The sequence below is a fragment of the Dermacentor andersoni genome, chromosome 5 (genome assembly GCF_023375885.2).
Source record: "Dermacentor andersoni chromosome 5, qqDerAnde1_hic_scaffold, whole genome shotgun sequence".
NCBI classification, from domain to species: domain Eukaryota; kingdom Metazoa; phylum Arthropoda; class Arachnida; order Ixodida; family Ixodidae; genus Dermacentor; species Dermacentor andersoni.
The window spans coordinates 201,775,375-201,793,239 of record NC_092818.1 but is presented as its reverse complement, the minus strand read 5'-3'; the positions used below and the strand labels follow the sequence as shown (position 1 = coordinate 201,793,239).

The 17,865-nt window shown below is 45.8% G+C and overlaps 1 protein-coding gene across 4 annotated transcripts in view; it reads right to left on the bottom strand.

The window, feature by feature from the left end:
• Dhod (dihydroorotate dehydrogenase 2) overlaps positions 1-17,865 on the bottom strand; it is a 98,981-nt gene that overhangs the window by 68,039 nt on the left and 13,077 nt on the right. For all 4 annotated transcript variants that reach the window (XR_008612802.2, XM_055071557.2, XM_055071558.2 and 1 more), the window contains exons 2-4: positions 17,509-17,721; positions 3,519-3,718; positions 1,627-1,879 (exon numbers count right to left, since the gene is read on the bottom strand). Coding sequence is in view for 3 of the 4 variants with exons in the window: in XM_055071557.2 (XP_054927532.1) it covers positions 1,627-1,879; positions 3,519-3,718; positions 17,509-17,721 (666 nt within the window). In the remaining variant the exon portion in view is untranslated. The remainder of the gene's footprint in view (positions 1-1,626; positions 1,880-3,518; positions 3,719-17,508; positions 17,722-17,865) is intronic.

The following is a 17,865-nucleotide window of genomic DNA, read 5'->3' as shown; positions in this document are numbered from 1 at the left end:
GTCACGAACAGGTGCGACGACATAGTCGCCATCAGGCACGGTTCGCGTTAAGGCCAATTCGACGAAGGTTAGGGCTATTGGAGGTAAGCGAACAAATACTGTAGTGCAGAGGGTGTACAGTTGTTCGGGCGAACGTCTGAAAGAAGAAGAAGCTCGAGGCACAGTGTACCGGTAGAACAGTCGATGAGGGCAGAATGCGTCTTCAGTAAGTCGAGCCCGAAGATTAGGTCATGAGGGCAACTGGTCAGCACGGTGAACAGGACTGGAACTTGGCGGCCAGCAATTCCTATGCGTGCAGTGCACATACCCCTGATGGCAACAGTGGCGTCATTGGCGATGCATACGGCTCGAGTGATGGCAGGCGTAAGAACTTTTTTGAGGCGACGACATAAGTTGGCACTCATTATGGACACTTGGGCTCCAGTATAAATTAATGCCGTCAACGGAACACCATCTACGTCTACTTCAATTAGGTTCGTGTTGGTGAGGAGTGTCAACGGAGGATTTGGACAGGACGAACGTGATGTAGCACTACCTCCAAGAGCTGCATGGCCTAGTTTTACGTCCGTTGGTTTGGCGAGAAAAGCAGCGAGGCTGGGGTGATGGGGAGCGAGGGCATTGAGGCGACGGCGATCGCACGGAGGAGTGGCTGTCAGGGGCATCAGAAGTAGGGTACAGTGGGCGAGGTGAATAACGGCGAGCGTCTGCGTATGGACGAGGAGCAGGGACTGAGCTCCAGTATGGTGGCCTCCAGGTGGTGCGGGGCAGTGGCAGGATACATGACCAACGCAGTGGCAGCAGAAGCAGATCGGTTTGTCGTCTGGGGTTTGCCATTCAGCAGTACTGCGTGGTCTGGGAGCGAAATACTGGTCATTACAGGTTGTGGACATGGGAATGGGTGCCAAATCAGGTCGGGAGACAGGCGGGTTAGCCATTTATGTAAAAAAAATAAAGAAAGAAGAAGAAAAAAGGCAGCATCCATCAACTACTGAAAGGTGGCAGGTACAGAACAGAGGCCAAAGGGGAGGACCTTAAGCTTGTCAAGTGTTACAAAGGCTGTTTTTCTATTGTGTTCATCAACTTGTAGTTGCCGGTACTTCATCTTGAGATCTGATGAACAAGAAAACTTGGCATTGCATAGATGACCTACCTCATCACCACTGTGGAGCAATGGATAAAAAGGCACAAAGACACCTCAATATTTATGTCACTTGATGCAAATATAGTGTGATGTTTTCAGATGCGATTCTTGTTAAATGACATTCTCTTTCATACATGCACTTTGTCCAATTTATAACCCTGTCAAGTGAGCACAAAAATTGCAACTGGTTTTCTAGTGTGCAACATTGCTTAATATGCCATTATTTTGGATGGTGGTACTGTACACAATTATTTATTTCATTATGTGCTGTAATGATGACAGGCCTCAAATTAATTGGAGGCCTATCACCAGGTAAAACTGTTCTATAGATTTTCACCAAGGTAAGTTGTTTACACCTTGTCATACTGTGATATTGGAACAGCTGGAACAAAATGATGCTAACTTTTCTTGCACAGCCAACAAAGAAGCACAAAGCAGTGGCATGAAATTACTACAGCCTGCACGAGTGCTGTGTCAGCCTTCACCTTGCGCAGCAGATTCTCAAGGTGGTGCCGCCCCTGCAGTGTGCGCAGCCCTGGAGTATTTGGGCTTGACACGTTCACCACCAGGTAATCAGCCAGGTCAGCAAAGCGGTGAACACCTGCCACGTAGTCGGCAGCTGCGTTTGAACTTTCCTTGTTGCGACCCAGGTTGACGCCCACTGGGCCGCGCCACGCAGCACGGCTGCTATGCAGGGAAGACCACACCTGCTCATGGCCCACACTGTTGAAGCCGTACCTGGGCAGAAACGGGATAAAATTTCTGCACATCAAGCTCCTTCACTAAGTGCTAATGTTCATTTTTACTTATCATAATTGCACAGCACACGCTTAATAGCAGATTCTAGTTTTTAGCCATTTTCCTTTAACTGCCGCATTGCCAGTTTATAACTGTTTCACATTTGAGACGGTCTCAAATAGAAGCGCCTTTGCTACTAGACACTTATGACTTCATACAGGTCATTCTCTAAATGCCATTCACCCTTGTGTGACATTTCCAACCACACAGCCACTACACCTGACATCATAAGGGCTCCTCCAACAAGGAACACAAGAAAGGCACAGGCTGCTCCAGCTTCTGGACTTTTCCTTGCATATTGGTGTCATTCACAGACTCAAGAAAATAACGACTGGTGCCTGACCTGTGCTTTTTGCCGCATCCTGTTCCCTTTCTGGCCAAGAATCCACAAATAATAACTGCTTCATTGAGACAATTGATGTACACATGCTAAAGTTGCAAGACGCACGCTCGCATGTGGGAGAAGCTGGACATAATGTCATTTGCAGGCTTGCGTGAATATTCGAAAATTCTAAATACCAGTCGAATATTATGTTTTTATGACTTGTATTTGATCCGAAAATCAAGTACCCTATTTTCCGTTCTATAAGTCGCACCTTTGTATAAGTTGCACCTGCCTCAAAACAGCAGTTCTTCCAAAAAAAGAAATGTATATAAGCCGCACCGGTTTATAAGACACATGAGTTTATTCGGTAAGCCATTTAAAAAATACTATACAGTGACATTTCACTTCGTGAACGTGGGCCATGCACAAGCGTGTCGGTGCCATTACTATAGAACTGCGATAGCAGTGATATGGACACTCCAGGCACATTTCTGCCGTCGTGGTCGCCATGATGTTCCGTATAAAGTCCAAGGGCATTAACATCGTCCTTGCACACCATATGCTGTCATGTGCGAGTGAAAGTGTGCGACGGTGAGCCAAATCACACACAAGGGAGGAAAGCGGGAAGGCAGCACGGGAGACTTGTATTCTGGCAGCAACTTTGTAGTTTGCGCAGCATCGCATGCCGCATCTTGAAAGCGATCTGCAGATGCGACGACTTTGGTGTTGGGCGACTCGCGGTCGGCATGCCACCGCTTGCGTTGCTGCTCCGTCCTTGCGCGGCTCTCGGAAACTCAATCACGAGGAGACCACGGTTTCTCTATAGTGCACACACAACCTGTAACAACTGCCAGAGGAGGTCAACCCAGTGCGCTTTGTGTGGCCATAGCATCCAATGCGGTTTTGATGGCAGTTTTTTCAGAGCAAAAGAAGTATATAAGTCGCACCATTCTATAAGATGCAGCGACAAAAAAATTCTGAAAAACACCGTGAAACATACACTGGAAAATATGGTATATGATTTTCAAAGATGACGAGGATGGTGACGATGTGCTGTAGGTTTTTCTGTTTGACTGGACAGCCAGCATCAACAGAATAAATGTGTAAGGTTTTCACTCTTATGCTTCCTTTGGCACAGGCACAGCACAATTTTCTGATAAAATGCCAATTTCGAGCAGAATGGTGCAGCTATCCCATCACTGCTCTGTGTGCCTAGCTCTGGCGGACACAGGTTTATTCAAAGGGCTGGCATACCTGTTGACCACCGCAAGATCTTCAGCGAGCCGAAACACACGTGGCCGGGGGTTTCCAGGCTGTGGCAGTGGGGTCACTGAGCCAACCTCAACAAAGCCAAAGCCCCAGTCATGGGCACCAGGCACACCTTCTGCATGCTTGTCAAAGCCTGCTGCCAGACCTATTGGGTTGGAGAACTGCAGGCCAAACAGCTCTGTGTGCTGCAAGGAATGTGCAGCAGCACTGCCTCAAGGAAACACTTCACATTCAGGGCTTCTTCACTCGGCATCCAGTACTTTGCATAACCAATTAGCTATGAAAGCATATATAATAAAATACAAATAATAATCAGTCTTTTTTCTAAGTGGATTGTATTTAGTAATACCTTTTGGTCAATGCTGGTGATTACATTTTCCCGTGGACTTAAAAGAATTTTTCTTGTGAAATCAACTCACAACTTGTCTTTGTTAAAAACAAACTTTAATTCTTTCATACGAAAGATGTGTTCATGAACACAGAAACACTTCATCACAAGAGCAGCAAATAACAAAATGGCTTTATGCATAGATTCAGCAAAAACAAAACTTGACAGCTGCACTACCTGAGTCATTCAGTTTCTTCCGTACACATGGACATCTTTGACATTCATGAACATTTATGGTAAACAAAAGTTAAAACAATTATTAACATTGTATTAAACACCATGCAAGTGGGTGGCCTAAAAAAATTAAGCAGAGACACTTAAGACTGCTTACATGTGGGAATGCGAAACCATTATAATCGCTTAGGTGAAATGTTTTCGAATTATGTTTTCAACATGCATTAAAGTTCTTTCTGCTGAATCGGTGTGTGTGCTTGCGTATACATTGGCCACAGGCTGGAAACATTCAGTCTATTTTGCTGCAGAATGATGAATTTTTTTTTTTATGCCTGATGGTAGGTCTGTCGCGACTATGTCATCTTTTTTGTGTTCCCTGGCTTCGTCCTCCCAGGCATGCTTCCGTGGGCAACCATGTTTCACAGCTGCCTCTCAGGTAGACGCTTCAAAGTGCATTGCAGTAGACACAGCACCGATGAAATCCGAAGAGCAAGTGATGTGCGGGAGGCAGCGATATGACGTGTGCAATGACACACGCACTAGGCACAACTTTAGTCAACCATAATTGTAGAGCCACCGTAGCGCCGGGGAAGCGTGCTCGTCTCGCATCCCGGAGGCCCGGGTTCTATTCCCACCCAGATCGAAATGTACCAAGCTTTCTTTTCAATTATATTAATTGACTTCGTTTACAGAAACCTCCCTGACAAATCTGATGTAAATCCGAGTATCTTTATGTGTTTTTACCCGTTGCGCCATCGGCCATTTTTGGTACCATTTTTCAGTCAGCTGCCACTGACAACACCAAATTTGCATGTAATGAGGCATATAATGCTTTTGCAATAAACTCAGCAACTACCAACACGTGTGAATGAAGGCCTGTGACATATAAACGCTTTTGTGATATATGGCAAGTAATATCACAAGTGATATTTATTTGCATGCAAAGCATTGACGCCAGCTGCAACCTGTGTATAGGCTCCGAAATGTAGGCCAGCCTTTGGCACAACCTGTCCCATCTGCCCTTGCAGATCTAGCGCACCTCTTATGGAATTGCCCCAGACTGTACTCATCAAGGTGCCACTACCTGTATTGGATTGTAAAACTTTATTTGTCCAACAGATGTAGGGAAGGCTTTAAGCCTTCCCACCTAGACGACGGCCAGGAGTCCTTGGACCCTAGCGGCGGTTTCGGCCAGTTGGACGGTCTTCAGTTGAATCTCCGGATCGGAGCTGAGTAATAAGGTCTCCCATTGCTCTAAAGACTTTATCCTTCCCTCAGAGGGAGCCTGTGGGCATTCCCACAGAATGTGATTAAGATTAGCCCTGGCTTTACATAGCTTACACTGGCTGGAGTACTGACCCGGGTAGTAGAGGCTGCACGACACCGGGCTTGGAAACGAGTTGGTTTGCAGGCGACGCCAAGTGGAGGCCTGGCTCTTGTTTAAGGATGCATCAGCCGGAGGATATTTAACCCGCCCTAGTCTGTAGTGTTGTGTGATCTCTCTGTAGCACACTAAGCGGTCTCGCCCCGTGAAGCCTTCGGCTAGCCCACCAGCTCGGAATGTAAGTCCTCGAGCTAATTCGTGGGCCGCCTCGTTCCCAGCGAGGGAGGCGTGCGCAGGTGCCCAGGTTATTTCAATTTTCCTGCTATCTCTGCAGGTCTGCAGGATTCTGTTCGCCTCGGGAGAAATTCTGCCTCTGGCAAAGTTCATCACCGCAACCTTAGAGTCGCTGACTATAATTTTGGCTGAAGTACTTGCAACTGCAAGTGCTATGGCAGATTCTTCTCCAATCTGAGAGCAATCCGTGGGAACTGTGCCACTGGCTATCAATCTAGTTTCAGCGCTCGCTACAGCTAGCGCCATGCGGCCGTTGCCATAGTCTGCAGCATCAACGTAGAGCACGTCCTTCGAGTTCTTGAAACGCTTCTCAAGAGCCTCCGCCCGTTTCTCTCTGCGTTCCTTGTGATGGATTGGGTGCATGTTTTGAGGTAGTGGTGGGATTATTAGTCGATTCCGCACGCTTCGCAGCAGGTCGACTTTGATGCCTTCTTGCCCCTCATAGTTTATGCCCAGCCTAGCTAGGATTTTCCTGCCTGTAGGGCTTCCCGCAAGTCTCTCATACTGCGAGATCCTCACTGCTTCAATAATCTCCTCAAGAGTGTTGTGGAGCTCTAGAGCTAAAAGCTTTTCATTTGCAGTGCGGATGGGAAGCCCCAGCGCCTGTTTTATACTTTTACGTATGATGCCCTCAATCTTCTTCTTCTCGAATGACCTAAAATTGAGGAAGGGAGCCACATAAGCTATTCTACCTATCACAAAGGCCTGGACTAGCCTAACCAGATTCGCTTCTCTCATCCCGGACCGCCTGTTGGCGATCCTGCTGATCAGCCTCATGGTCTGCAGTGCGCAGCCGTCTAGTTTCCTTATTGTTTCGCCATTAAAGCTGCTGGCCTGAATCAAAAGTCCCAGAACTCTGATTTTGTCCACTTTTGGAATGGGGATCCCCCCAGCCGTGAGAGAGATTTGCGGTTCCTCCTTACTGGCCCTGCTTTTCGGCTGGTATAGAAGCAGTTCCGATTTTTGCGGTGAACATTTAAGTCCCCTAGGTCCGACGTAACCCTCAACTGCCTGGATAGCCCTTTGGAGGGTTTTCTCTATTTGGGCATCGCTGCCCCTAGCTATCCACAACGTAATGTCATCAGCGTATATGCTGTGATTTAGTCCTTCAATAGCCTGCAGTCTTTCAGGGAGTTTGATCATGGCCACATTGAAAAGAAAGGGCGAGAGCACAGAGCCCTGTGGGGTCCCTTTGCTGCCTAATTTAATGTCATCCGATTGGCATTCTCCAATCTGGAGTTTTGCTTCTCGGTCGGACAAGAAGTCCCTAATGAAATTGTAGGTTCGTACGCCTACTCCCAAGTCCTGAAGGTTCTCAAGAATGGCTTTATGTGTGACGTTATCAAAGGCCTTCGCTAGGTCAAGCCCTAGGATTGCCTTTGCGTCCCCCGTTTCCGCATCGATGATTTGGTGTTTTAGTTGCAGCATCACGTCCTGGGTAGAGAGCCTGGGCCTAAAGCCCACCATCGAATGCGGATAGAGGTCATTATCCTCCATGTAGTTATTGAGCCGCGTTTGAATAACGTGCTCCAAAAGCTTGCCTGCACAAGAGGTTAGAGAGATAGGTCTTAAGTTCTCTATCTGGAGTTTCTTGCCTGGTTTTGGGATCATCACCACCTTAGCGGTTTTCCACTGATTTGGTAGTTTACCCTCTTCCCAGCACTTCTGCATAAAGTTAGTTAATGCAGTTATAGAGTTATCGTCTAGATTGCGAAGCATCTTATTGCTAACGCCATCCGGGCCTGAAGCTGATTTGGTTTTGAGCTTGGCGATCTCCGCCCGGACCTCCGCCTCGCTGATGGGTTCGTCTAGGCTGGAGTTGCCTACGCCTTCATAGTTAGGTAGAGGTTCCTTGCTAGTGTCCCCTATGTATCTCTCCTGTATGTCCTTCATTAGATCTACCTCCGTACCTTCGTACAAGTGAAGAATTTTTTGAAGGTTCTGTCGCTGCGCTGTTTTGCAGCCCTGTGGATCCAGCAGGTAGCGGAGTAGATTCCATGTCCTAGCTAGGCCTATATTTCCGTCAATCCTATCGCAGGTGGACTCCCAGTTCTGCCTGGTTAGTTTGAGCGCGTAATCTTCTATATCTTTATTGAGCCTAGCGATCCGTCTCCTGAGATTGCGGTTCCACCTTTGCCTCCTGAGCCGTTTTTCCATGCTGAGCTTAGCCTCCCACATATGGAGGAGGTGGCTGTCCGCTATCTCCAGTGCAGAGTCCTCCGTTATCTCTTTGGTTGCGTTTTTAACGTCCTGGCCCAGTTTCTTAGCCCATTCATCAATATCACTTATCTCACTCACTGCCGTCTCGCTTCTTATTTTGCGAAAGGCATCCCATTCAACAATTAGCTGGTTTCTGCCTTTTCTCCTGGCAGGGCCTGCGCTCACCACTGTTTCGAGAATAAAGTGATCGCTACCTAGGTTTTCCTGGGTATTAACCCAGGTTGCATCTCCCACGTTTTTGACGAATGTGAGGTCGGGTGAGGTGTCTACGCTGACACTATTACCCGTTCTAGTGGGGGTTTGGGGGTCGGTCATTAAGGTGAGCCCCTCTTGCTGTGCATTCAGCCAGAGTTCCCTTCCCTTAACTCCTTCTTTTCTGTACCCCCTGGCAGCGTGTTGGGCGTTAAAGTCTCCCACCACTACCAAAGCTTGCCCGTTGGCAATACGCAGTTTTTTGGAGAAGAGGCCCAAATCGGGCCTTCCTTTGTTTCGGGCTGCTATAGATATTGAGAATAAAGAGGCTGCCTTCTTTCTTTTTTGCCGGAATGAGTTCAACAAGGACGTGGTCTACGTTGATAACCTCCGTGTCGTGCTTAACGACTGCCACATTTCTCCTGACCAAGGTGGTTAGTCCGGATCTTCCATCATCTGTACTAAATGATATGTAGCCCGATAATTTTGCCATCCCTGCAGTTTCTTGCAAAGCGATTACGTCCGGATTGTCTTTGCCAAGAAGGAGCTGCTGTAGGACCGCCCTTTTGCGACGGTACCCGCGGCAATTCCACTGCCAAATTGTGTGTTTATTGTGTCTGGCCATGATTGAATTGTGAATTATCAGCCAGTGGTATTAGGGTCGCAGCCGTCTGAGAACCACCATGTACCTTCTGCTCTGTTTCCCTCTGCCAGTTATTAATGCTCACCAACGCGGCCCTGTGTTTCTGGCTTTCTTCCGATAGCGCTTGGATGGCTTGGATGACTGATGCGAACTTTGCCTCCCAGCTCGCCTGGAAGTCGTCCATTTTTTTGCACAGATCTGCCATTGTGGGTTCTTGCGGCGCGTTCGCGCCTGGTTTCCTTTTCAGAGGTGGGGAGCGGGTGTCATCTACCTGCATTGCCACAGTGCTTTCAACGGTTGGGTGGGTTACAATCGTGTTAGCTGTTTTGACTGCGTTAGCTAATTTCTTCTCCCTTTTTAGCATAGCGTTTTCCTTTTCGAGGTCATCTACTCTTTTAATAAGTTTCTCTACCGTGATTCTCATCTTGGCGAGTTCCTCGGACTCCGTATTTTTTGGGGAGACCTTATCTACCCAGCTCACCTCCCTTTGCTTGTTGACTTCATTCCTCGGCCTTGACGACGATCTTGCCCTGGAGCCGGAGTGGACCCCGGAGCCGGAACGATCCCTGGAGCTCGAGCGGCCCCTGGAGCTGGAACGGCCCGGGTGATCGAGGCGAGGGAAGGAGTCGGAGCGGCTCCGGAAGCCCTCCCGGCTTCTTGAGCGGATTTTTCGCCCAAAAGGTGGGCGTTTTCTTCGCCTACTCTTCTTGGAGCTTCCGCTCCCACCGGCGTTTCCTGACGATGTACGGAGTTCGGTAGATCTCGCGACACTTCTTGTTGCCCAGTTCATGTCCCTTTCCACAAAGAGCACATTTGGGATCGCACACGTGTCCATCCGGTGGCTTCACCGTACCGCAGCCGCGGCACTTGACGTCGTCCGGGTCCGGACACACATCAGAGCGGTGCCCAAGATGTCCGCATGCGTTGCACACCTCAAACTTCTTTTTGTAGAGGAAGCACTTGAGGAGCCCGCCTCCATAATAGATCCAAAACGGCACATTATCATTTACGAAGAGTATCAGAACTGAGGTAGATGTCTTCCCCATTCTTCTGACCCCTCTGATTTTGGGGTTCCTTGAACAATCCAGGTTGTCCAGAATCTGTGCTTCCGTGTGTTCCACCGGGATCACATGAATAACTCCTTTGCCACTACCATCGGGGGCTGACAGGTAGGCGTTTACTTCGTATTTTGCCTGATCAACCTGAAGTATTTTTATCTTCAGGTACCGATGCATTCTTTCTTCACTTATGGTGCCCACCAAAATGGTGTTTTGCTTGGTGTTAAGTTGAATAATGTCTTCCTTAGCCTCCTTCAAATTCACGCCCGCAGCGGCTCGAACAATCTCATATATCTTCACGTCTCCACCCAAAGATAGAGCTTTCAATCCACCGCTCGGTCGGATTATCACCTTATGCAGGCCAGTAGGTAGGCGTGGCTGCTGTGACGCCACGGAGCGCAGCGCCAATTTCCTCCCCGCAATCTTGATTGATTTGGTGCTCACGTGGCCGCGGCCGCCATCTTGTCTCCTTCCTCGATCCGAGCCGACACCTTGGCTTCCTCCTTTGCAGCCGCCATCATGGCTGCCGCCTTGCTGGTTTGTGTTGATCGTGAACCAACCGACCTTTTCGGAAAATTCTTCAGGAGAAATATCCTCCCCTTGGACAACAACCTCCATTTTCGCCGAAAATATCCAGCCATGCTAAGCCCCAGGGGTCGGCTGCGCGGCGCACCGACGCTTGGTCGGCGGGCAGTGGTCGGAGTCGACGCTTGGTCGAACGCAGCCGCCGGGACGACGCGTCAAAGGCGAAAAATATCCGAAAATTGGGCAGTGGGCATAGTGCTTGTGAAAGAGAAGACGACGAGAATGGCTGGCTTCCCTGTTTCGCCATAGTACCGACCTGTTTAAGCCTAGCGCTACAACCTAGAACTAGTGCTGCTAGGCAAACACCCCCGTTGTATTATATATAAATTGCATGTACCAAATGTTTTATGCCACAGGGCAGTTTCGAATAAAAATTAATGCAACCAAGGAAACCAGGAGACAACAGGCTGGTACAAGCTACATCCAACGGTATGCAGACTAAGTCAGCGTTTTGCACAAAATGATTCATGGGGATTATATGCACTCCACTTTTGACAGCACAGTGTGGCTCAACAGTAGCCTGATCAGCACGTTCATTCGTGACACCGGCAACTATCACCTGTTGAGGAAGGTGCAGTCATAGAAATCTCTTGATGCTATCTAAGATCTAAACTCGTTGAAATTAATTTTATTTCAACAAGCTAGCTAAAGGAGAACTAGGCAAAAGGTGGCTAGAGGCAGCTTGAGGAAGCTCTGGGGCCCGTACACAAAGCAATGTGCACAGGAATTTATGCATAGCAAGCATGCACATGTTTCAAGTAACGGAGGAAGAAAGCATGTGTGCTTGCATGTGCATGTATGTGTGTGTACAGAGTGTTACATAAATAGAAGCACCAGGTATACATGACCATTTGTGCTAAAATGTAGGCTTGTTCGCACTAAAATTTTAGTTCATTATCACGTTTGCAAGCATTAATTACCAGTTTTGTCCAGAATGGCTATGCTACTTTGAGCATATTGATTCTGCTGCAGTAACACAGTGGCACCATCTGTAACAGCTATGGTAAACACTGTGTTTTCGTCGTAGCCATTACATATGGCATCACCATTTTGTTGCAGCAAAATAGAAAACTTTTGAGAGGCGATGCTGCCATAAACACCTATTTCAGATTTGTGAACAAAACTGGCACGTAATGCTCACAAATGCGAGCTCATAGTACTTAACTAAACTCACTTCAAAATGCTATCCCAGTGCAAAACACTGCAAAACACTGAACGTGAACAAGCCAGCAGTTTATCAAGAACAGTCGTGTAGTATACCTGATGCTCCTATAACAAGGGGGGCGATGGGCTGATGATGGGAAGGGGGGTGATAAGCTCAAGGGGTGATGAGCACCCAAGCTGTTCTTGTGTGGCCATCCTCTTTACCAATGCAAAAAGCACATTAAACAAATACAACTCCTTGTCATCCACGATAGATGCATTTTCTGCCCATATCATCACACTGACCGAGACGTGGCTTCATGAAAACATTCAAGACATGAAAATCTTCCAAAATGCATCATCATCATCATAATCATCATCATCATCATCAGCCTGGTTATGCCCACTGCAAGGCAAAGGCCTCTCCCATACTTCTCCAACTACCCCGGTCATGTACTAATTGTGGCCATGTTGTCCCTGCAAACTTCTTAATCTCATCCGCCCACCTAACTTTCTGCCGCCCCCTGCTACGCTTTCCTTCCCTTGGAATCCAGTCTGTAACCCTTAATGACCATCGGTTATCTTCCCTCCTCATTACATGTCCCGCCCATGCCCATTTCTTTTTCTTGATTTCAACTAAGATGTCATTAACTCGCGTTTGTTCCCTAACCCAATCTGCTCTTTCCTTATCCCTTAACGTTACACCCATCACTCTTCTTTCCATAGCTCGTTGTGTCGTCATCAATTTAAGTAGAACCCTTTTCGTAAGCCTCCAGGTTTCTGCCCCGTACATGAGTACTGGTAAGACACAGCTGTTACACACTTTTCTCTTGAGGGATAATGGCAACCTGCTGTTCATGATCTGAGAATACCTGCCAAATGCATCCCAGCCCATTCTTATTCTTCTGATTATCTCAGTCTCATGATCCGGATCCACAGTCACTACCTGCCCTAAGTAGATGTATTCCTTTACCACTTCCAGTGCCTCGCTACCTATCGTAAACTGCTGTTCTCTACCGAGACTGTTAAGCATTACTTTAGTTTTCTGCAGATTAATTTTTAGACCCACCCTTCTACTTTGCCTCTCCAGGTCAGTGAGCATGCATTGCAATTGGTCCCCTCAGTTACTAAGCAAGGCAATATCATCAGCGAATCGCAAGTTACTAAGGTATTCTCCATTAACTCTTATCCTCAATTCTTCTCAATCCAGGTCTCTGAATACCTCCTGTAAACACTCTGTGAATAGCATTGGAAAGATCGTATCTCCCTGCCTGGCGCCTTTCTTTATTGGGATTTTGTTGCTTCCTTTATGGAGGACTACGGTGGCTGTGGAGCCGCTATAGATGTCTTTCAGCATTTTTACATACGGCTCGTCTACACCCTGATTCCGTAATGCCTCCATGACTGCTGAGGTTTCGACTGAATCAAACGCTTTCTCGTAATCAATGAAAGCTATATATAAGGATAGGTTATATTCCGCACATTTCTCTATCACCTGATTGATAGTGTGAATATGCTCTATTGTTGAGTAGCCTTTACGGAATCCTGCCTGGTCCTTTGGTTGACAGAAGTCTAAGGTGTTCCTGATTCTATTTGTGATTACCTTAGTAAATACTTTGCCGGCAGCGGACAGTAAGCTGATCGGTCTATAATTTTTCAAGTCTTTGGCATCCCCTTTCTTATGGATTAGGATTATATTAGCATTCTTCCAAGATTCCAGTACGCCCGAGGTCTTGAAGCATTGCGTATACAGGGCGGCCAGTTTTTCTAGAACAATCTGTCCACCATCCTTCAACAAATCTGCTGTTACCTGATCCTCCCCAGCTGCCTTCCCCCAAGGCTTTCTTTACTTCTTCCGGCGTTACTTGTGGGATTTCAAATTCCTCTAGACTATACTCTCTTCCATTATCATCGTGGGTGCCACTGGTATTGTATAAATCTCTATAGAGCTCCTCAGCCACTTGAACTATCTCATCCATATTAGTAATGATATTGCCGGCTTTGTCTTTTAACGCATACATCTGATTCCTGGCAATTCCTAGCTTCTTCTTCACTGCTTTTAGGCTTCCTCGGTTCCTGAGAGCATGTTCAATTCTATCCATATTATACTTCTTTATGTCAGCTGTCTTACGCTTGTTGATTAACTTCGAAAGTTCTGCCAGTTCTATTCCAGCTGTATGGTTAGAGGCTTTCATACATTGGCGTTTCTTGATCAGATCTTTCGTCTCCTGCGATAGCTTACTGGTATCCTGTCTAACGGAGTTACCACCGACTTCTATTGCACATTCCTTAATGATGCCCACAAGATTGTCGTTGATTGCTTCAACACTAAGGCCCTCTTCCTGAGTTAAAGCTGAATACCGGTTCTGTAGCTTGATCTGGAATTCCTCTATTTTCCCTCTTACAGCTAACTCATTGATCGGCTTCTTATGTACCAGTTTCTTCCGTTCCCTCCTCAGGTCTAGGCTAATTCGAGTTCTTACCATCCTATGGTCACTGCAGCGCACCTTGCCGAGCACGTCTAAATCTTGTATGATGCCAGGGTTAGCGCAGAGTATGAAGTTATTTCATTTCTAGTCTCGCCGTTCGGGCTCCTCCACGTCCACTTTCGGCTATCCTGCTTGCGGAAGAAGGTATTCATTATCCGCATATTATTCTGCTCCGCAAATTCTACTAGTAATTCTCCCCTGCTATTCCTAGTGCCTATGCCATATTCCCTCACTGCCTTGTCTCCAGCCTGCTTCTTGCCTACCTTGGCATCGAAGTCGCCCATCAGTATAGTGTATTTTGTTTTGACTTTACCAATCGCCGATTCCACGTCTTCATAGAAGCTTTCGACTTCCTGGTCACCATGACTGGATGTAGGGGCGTAGACCTGTACGACCTTCAATTTGTACCTCTTATTAAGTTTCACAAGACCTGCCACCCTCTCGCTAATGCTATAGAATTCCTGTATGTTACCAGCTATATCCTTATTAATCAGGAATCCGACTCCTAGTTCTCGTCTCTCCACTAAGCCACGGCAGCACAGGACGTGCCCGCTTTTTAGCACTGTATATGCTTCTTTTGTCCTCCTAACTTCACTGAGCCCTATTATATCCCATTTACGGTCCTCTATTTCCTCCAATAACACTGCTAGACTCGCCTCACTAGATAACGTTCTAGTGTTAAACGTTGCCATGTTCAGATTCCAATGGCGGCATGTCCGGTAATCATCATGGTATCTTTAATAATTTGCCACCAAAAATTGTCATTGGCATTTGTTATTGTCCACCCACATGCAATAATGTTTGTCCCGGAACTTCAACACAGTATTAATGATATTGTCTCACGTTTTCCTTTATCCCTCATATTCTTATTTGGTGGCTTTAATTTTCCTAACATAATGTCGAACACAGAACCAGCTGTTATGTCACCATTTTCCTCGCACGCTCACAATTTTTTAGAACTATGCTCTACATTTTCTTTATCGCAGTTAACCACTCACGCTTGTCTCGGCCAGCATCCTTGATCTAATCCTTACAACTAGACCTAACCTTGTTTCTAGAATTTTTTATTTGCCAGTATAAGTGATCATTCCTTACTCTCCTTTTTTTTTTTAGTGTGCAAGTTCCAAAAACCAGCAAAATATGTTAAACAATTCACGGCTATGCTGGAGCTAAGTTCGAGGCAATCAACAATGAATTAGCTGATTTGACTAACACATTTTGACTAACTTTGATGAGCATCCTATTCTACATAACTGGGACATGTTTTCAACTAAAGTAAACCAAATAATTGAAAAATGTGTCCCTGTTCGTGTTATCACATCTAATCCTCGAGCACCATGGTATAATACCCATATCAAGTGACTTTCTAATAGAAAAAAAAAATTCTATATCGCTTGGCCAAATTATCATACTCAAACTCGCACTTCACAGCCTACAAATCTGCATCTGATACATCACAGCATTAAAGGAAGCTAAAGATAATTTCATGTCGAGTACCGAACCATCCCTTTTGACATCTAATGTTAGAAAATTTTGGCGTATGATTACCTCCAGTCTTGATAACTCCACTGCTGCTGGCAACTCTGTTCCACCTAGCCAGTGTGCTACTATTCTAAATGACAGCTTTCGAGAAATTTCTCTGTGGTTACAAACACTCATCTTCCAGACATTTTTCATTATATTTACCCATTCATGCCTCCCATTATTGTTAACACGGCTGGAACTACGAAACTCATCAACAACTTAGAGTACCATAAGTCCCCTGGTTATGATTCCATTGATTGCAAATTTTTGAGAAATACTTGTGTTTACAGTTAAATCACACTAACAAAAATATTTGAGCAACCACTTGACACATCAACTCTTCCAGCTCATTAAAAAAATTGGGACGGTGATTCCAATCCTTAAATCGGGCAATAAAGTTCACCATTTAATTATCGACCCATTTCCATTACTAGTGCATGCTGCAAACTCTTAAAACACATAATATTCTCGAACCTTGTCACCTTTCTTGAACCTGACTCCTTTTTCTCACCAGCTCAACATGGCTTTCGGAAACCATTTTCATGCAAAACACAGCTCGTATCATTTACTCATAAACTACACCGCATTCTTGATTGTTCTTCTTTAGCCAACTGTATTTACTTAGATATTTCTAAAGTGTTCAACAAGGTCTCCCACGTACTTCTATTTCATAAACTTAGACAGCTTAATACTGATCATAGTCTTTTTTTTTTGTGTGTGTGTGGATCACAGATTTCCTTTCAAATCGTTCCCAATTTGTTGTAGGCAATGAACATTCCTCTAACCAATGTCCTGTTCAATATGGAGCCCCCAAAGGCTCCGTATTAGGCCCCCTTCTTCTTATCTACATTAACAACTTTCCTTCTCTAGTTTAGTCTAGTATTCATCTTTTCGCTGACGACTGCATAATTTTTTGTGAAATAGTTACTGATAATGATGCTAACATTCTTCAGTCAGACCTAAATTCTATATATCTAACTGGTGCAATACTTGTCTAATGGAACTAAATGTTAACAAATGATGCCTGTCTCTTGCATATCTAGTAGTCCTTTTACATATTAACTGAACAACTCTCCCTTAGCCACGGTTTTCTCCTATAAATATGTTCATATCACATCTAATCTAAGTTGGTCTTTGCATGTTGAGAAGATAATTAACAACACTCATCGCATGTTAGGTTACTTATGCCGTAACTTTTCAGCAGCTCCTTCATAGTTAAAACTCTTGTTATATAAAACACTCATTCGATCTAAATTAGAATACGCCAATCCAATCTGAGATCCAAGCCCTAACAATTTGGTTACTTCACTAGAAATGGTACAGAATCGTTCTACTCACTTCATCTGTGCCTGTTAATACCGTACTGCCAATATAATGTCCATGAAATCGGTTATCTCTCTTCCGTCATTAGCATCCCGGCAAAAAAAAATTTTCGCTTTAACTTTTTTCATAGACTCCTTTCATCACCCAACTCTTCGTGACGAATTCATTCTTCAGCCACATTAGATATCGGATCGTGTTAACCATCGCTTTAAGGTTGGTATCGAGCCACGTCCCATAGTAAAACCTTTCTTTACTCTTTTTTAGCTCACACTTCACAAGACTGGAATCGCCTTCCTTCCGGCATTGCTTCCAATTATGATAGCATTAAATCTGCTTTAGCTAACATATAACTGGGAGTTACCATGGCTTACTATGCTTTGTTATATTATTGTACACTATGCTTTATTGTATACCTACTCCTCTCTGTAATGCTTTGGCCCTGAGGGTAAATAAATAAATAAAAAAGCGATATGTGACAACCTCTTAGTATATAAAAACAGTTTTAGAGGAGCATGCTATTACTTGTGTGCCTGAGAAGATATGCCTACACTGGACCACTAGTCTAGAATGTCCCAATAAAGCACTCTGCAGCCTTTACCGGCACTGAAGTGTGCTCACCAAAACATCAGGGTCGGGCTCCCGCTGGGGACGCAGCAGCTGCAGCCGCGCCACCTGGACGCCCAGCAGGTGTGCATGCTCTGGGTCCAGCACAGCATGCACGGCGGGCATCAGGAAGCGGCTGTAGAAGTCTGCCTGTCCGCACATGGTTGCCACGCCCACAAAGCTCAGGGAGGCTCCACCCACAATGGCAGCCATCGATTTCAACTTGTGCTGCGTGCGATAAACGTGGCACTCACTCATTTTCTACCTCCTGTTCTGTCCTACAAATCTTATATATAATGCTGTCAGCCAAGATGAAACGTGTGAAAAAAAAAAGGAGGGAGGAGATAACAATTTTCACAATAAAAACAGGAA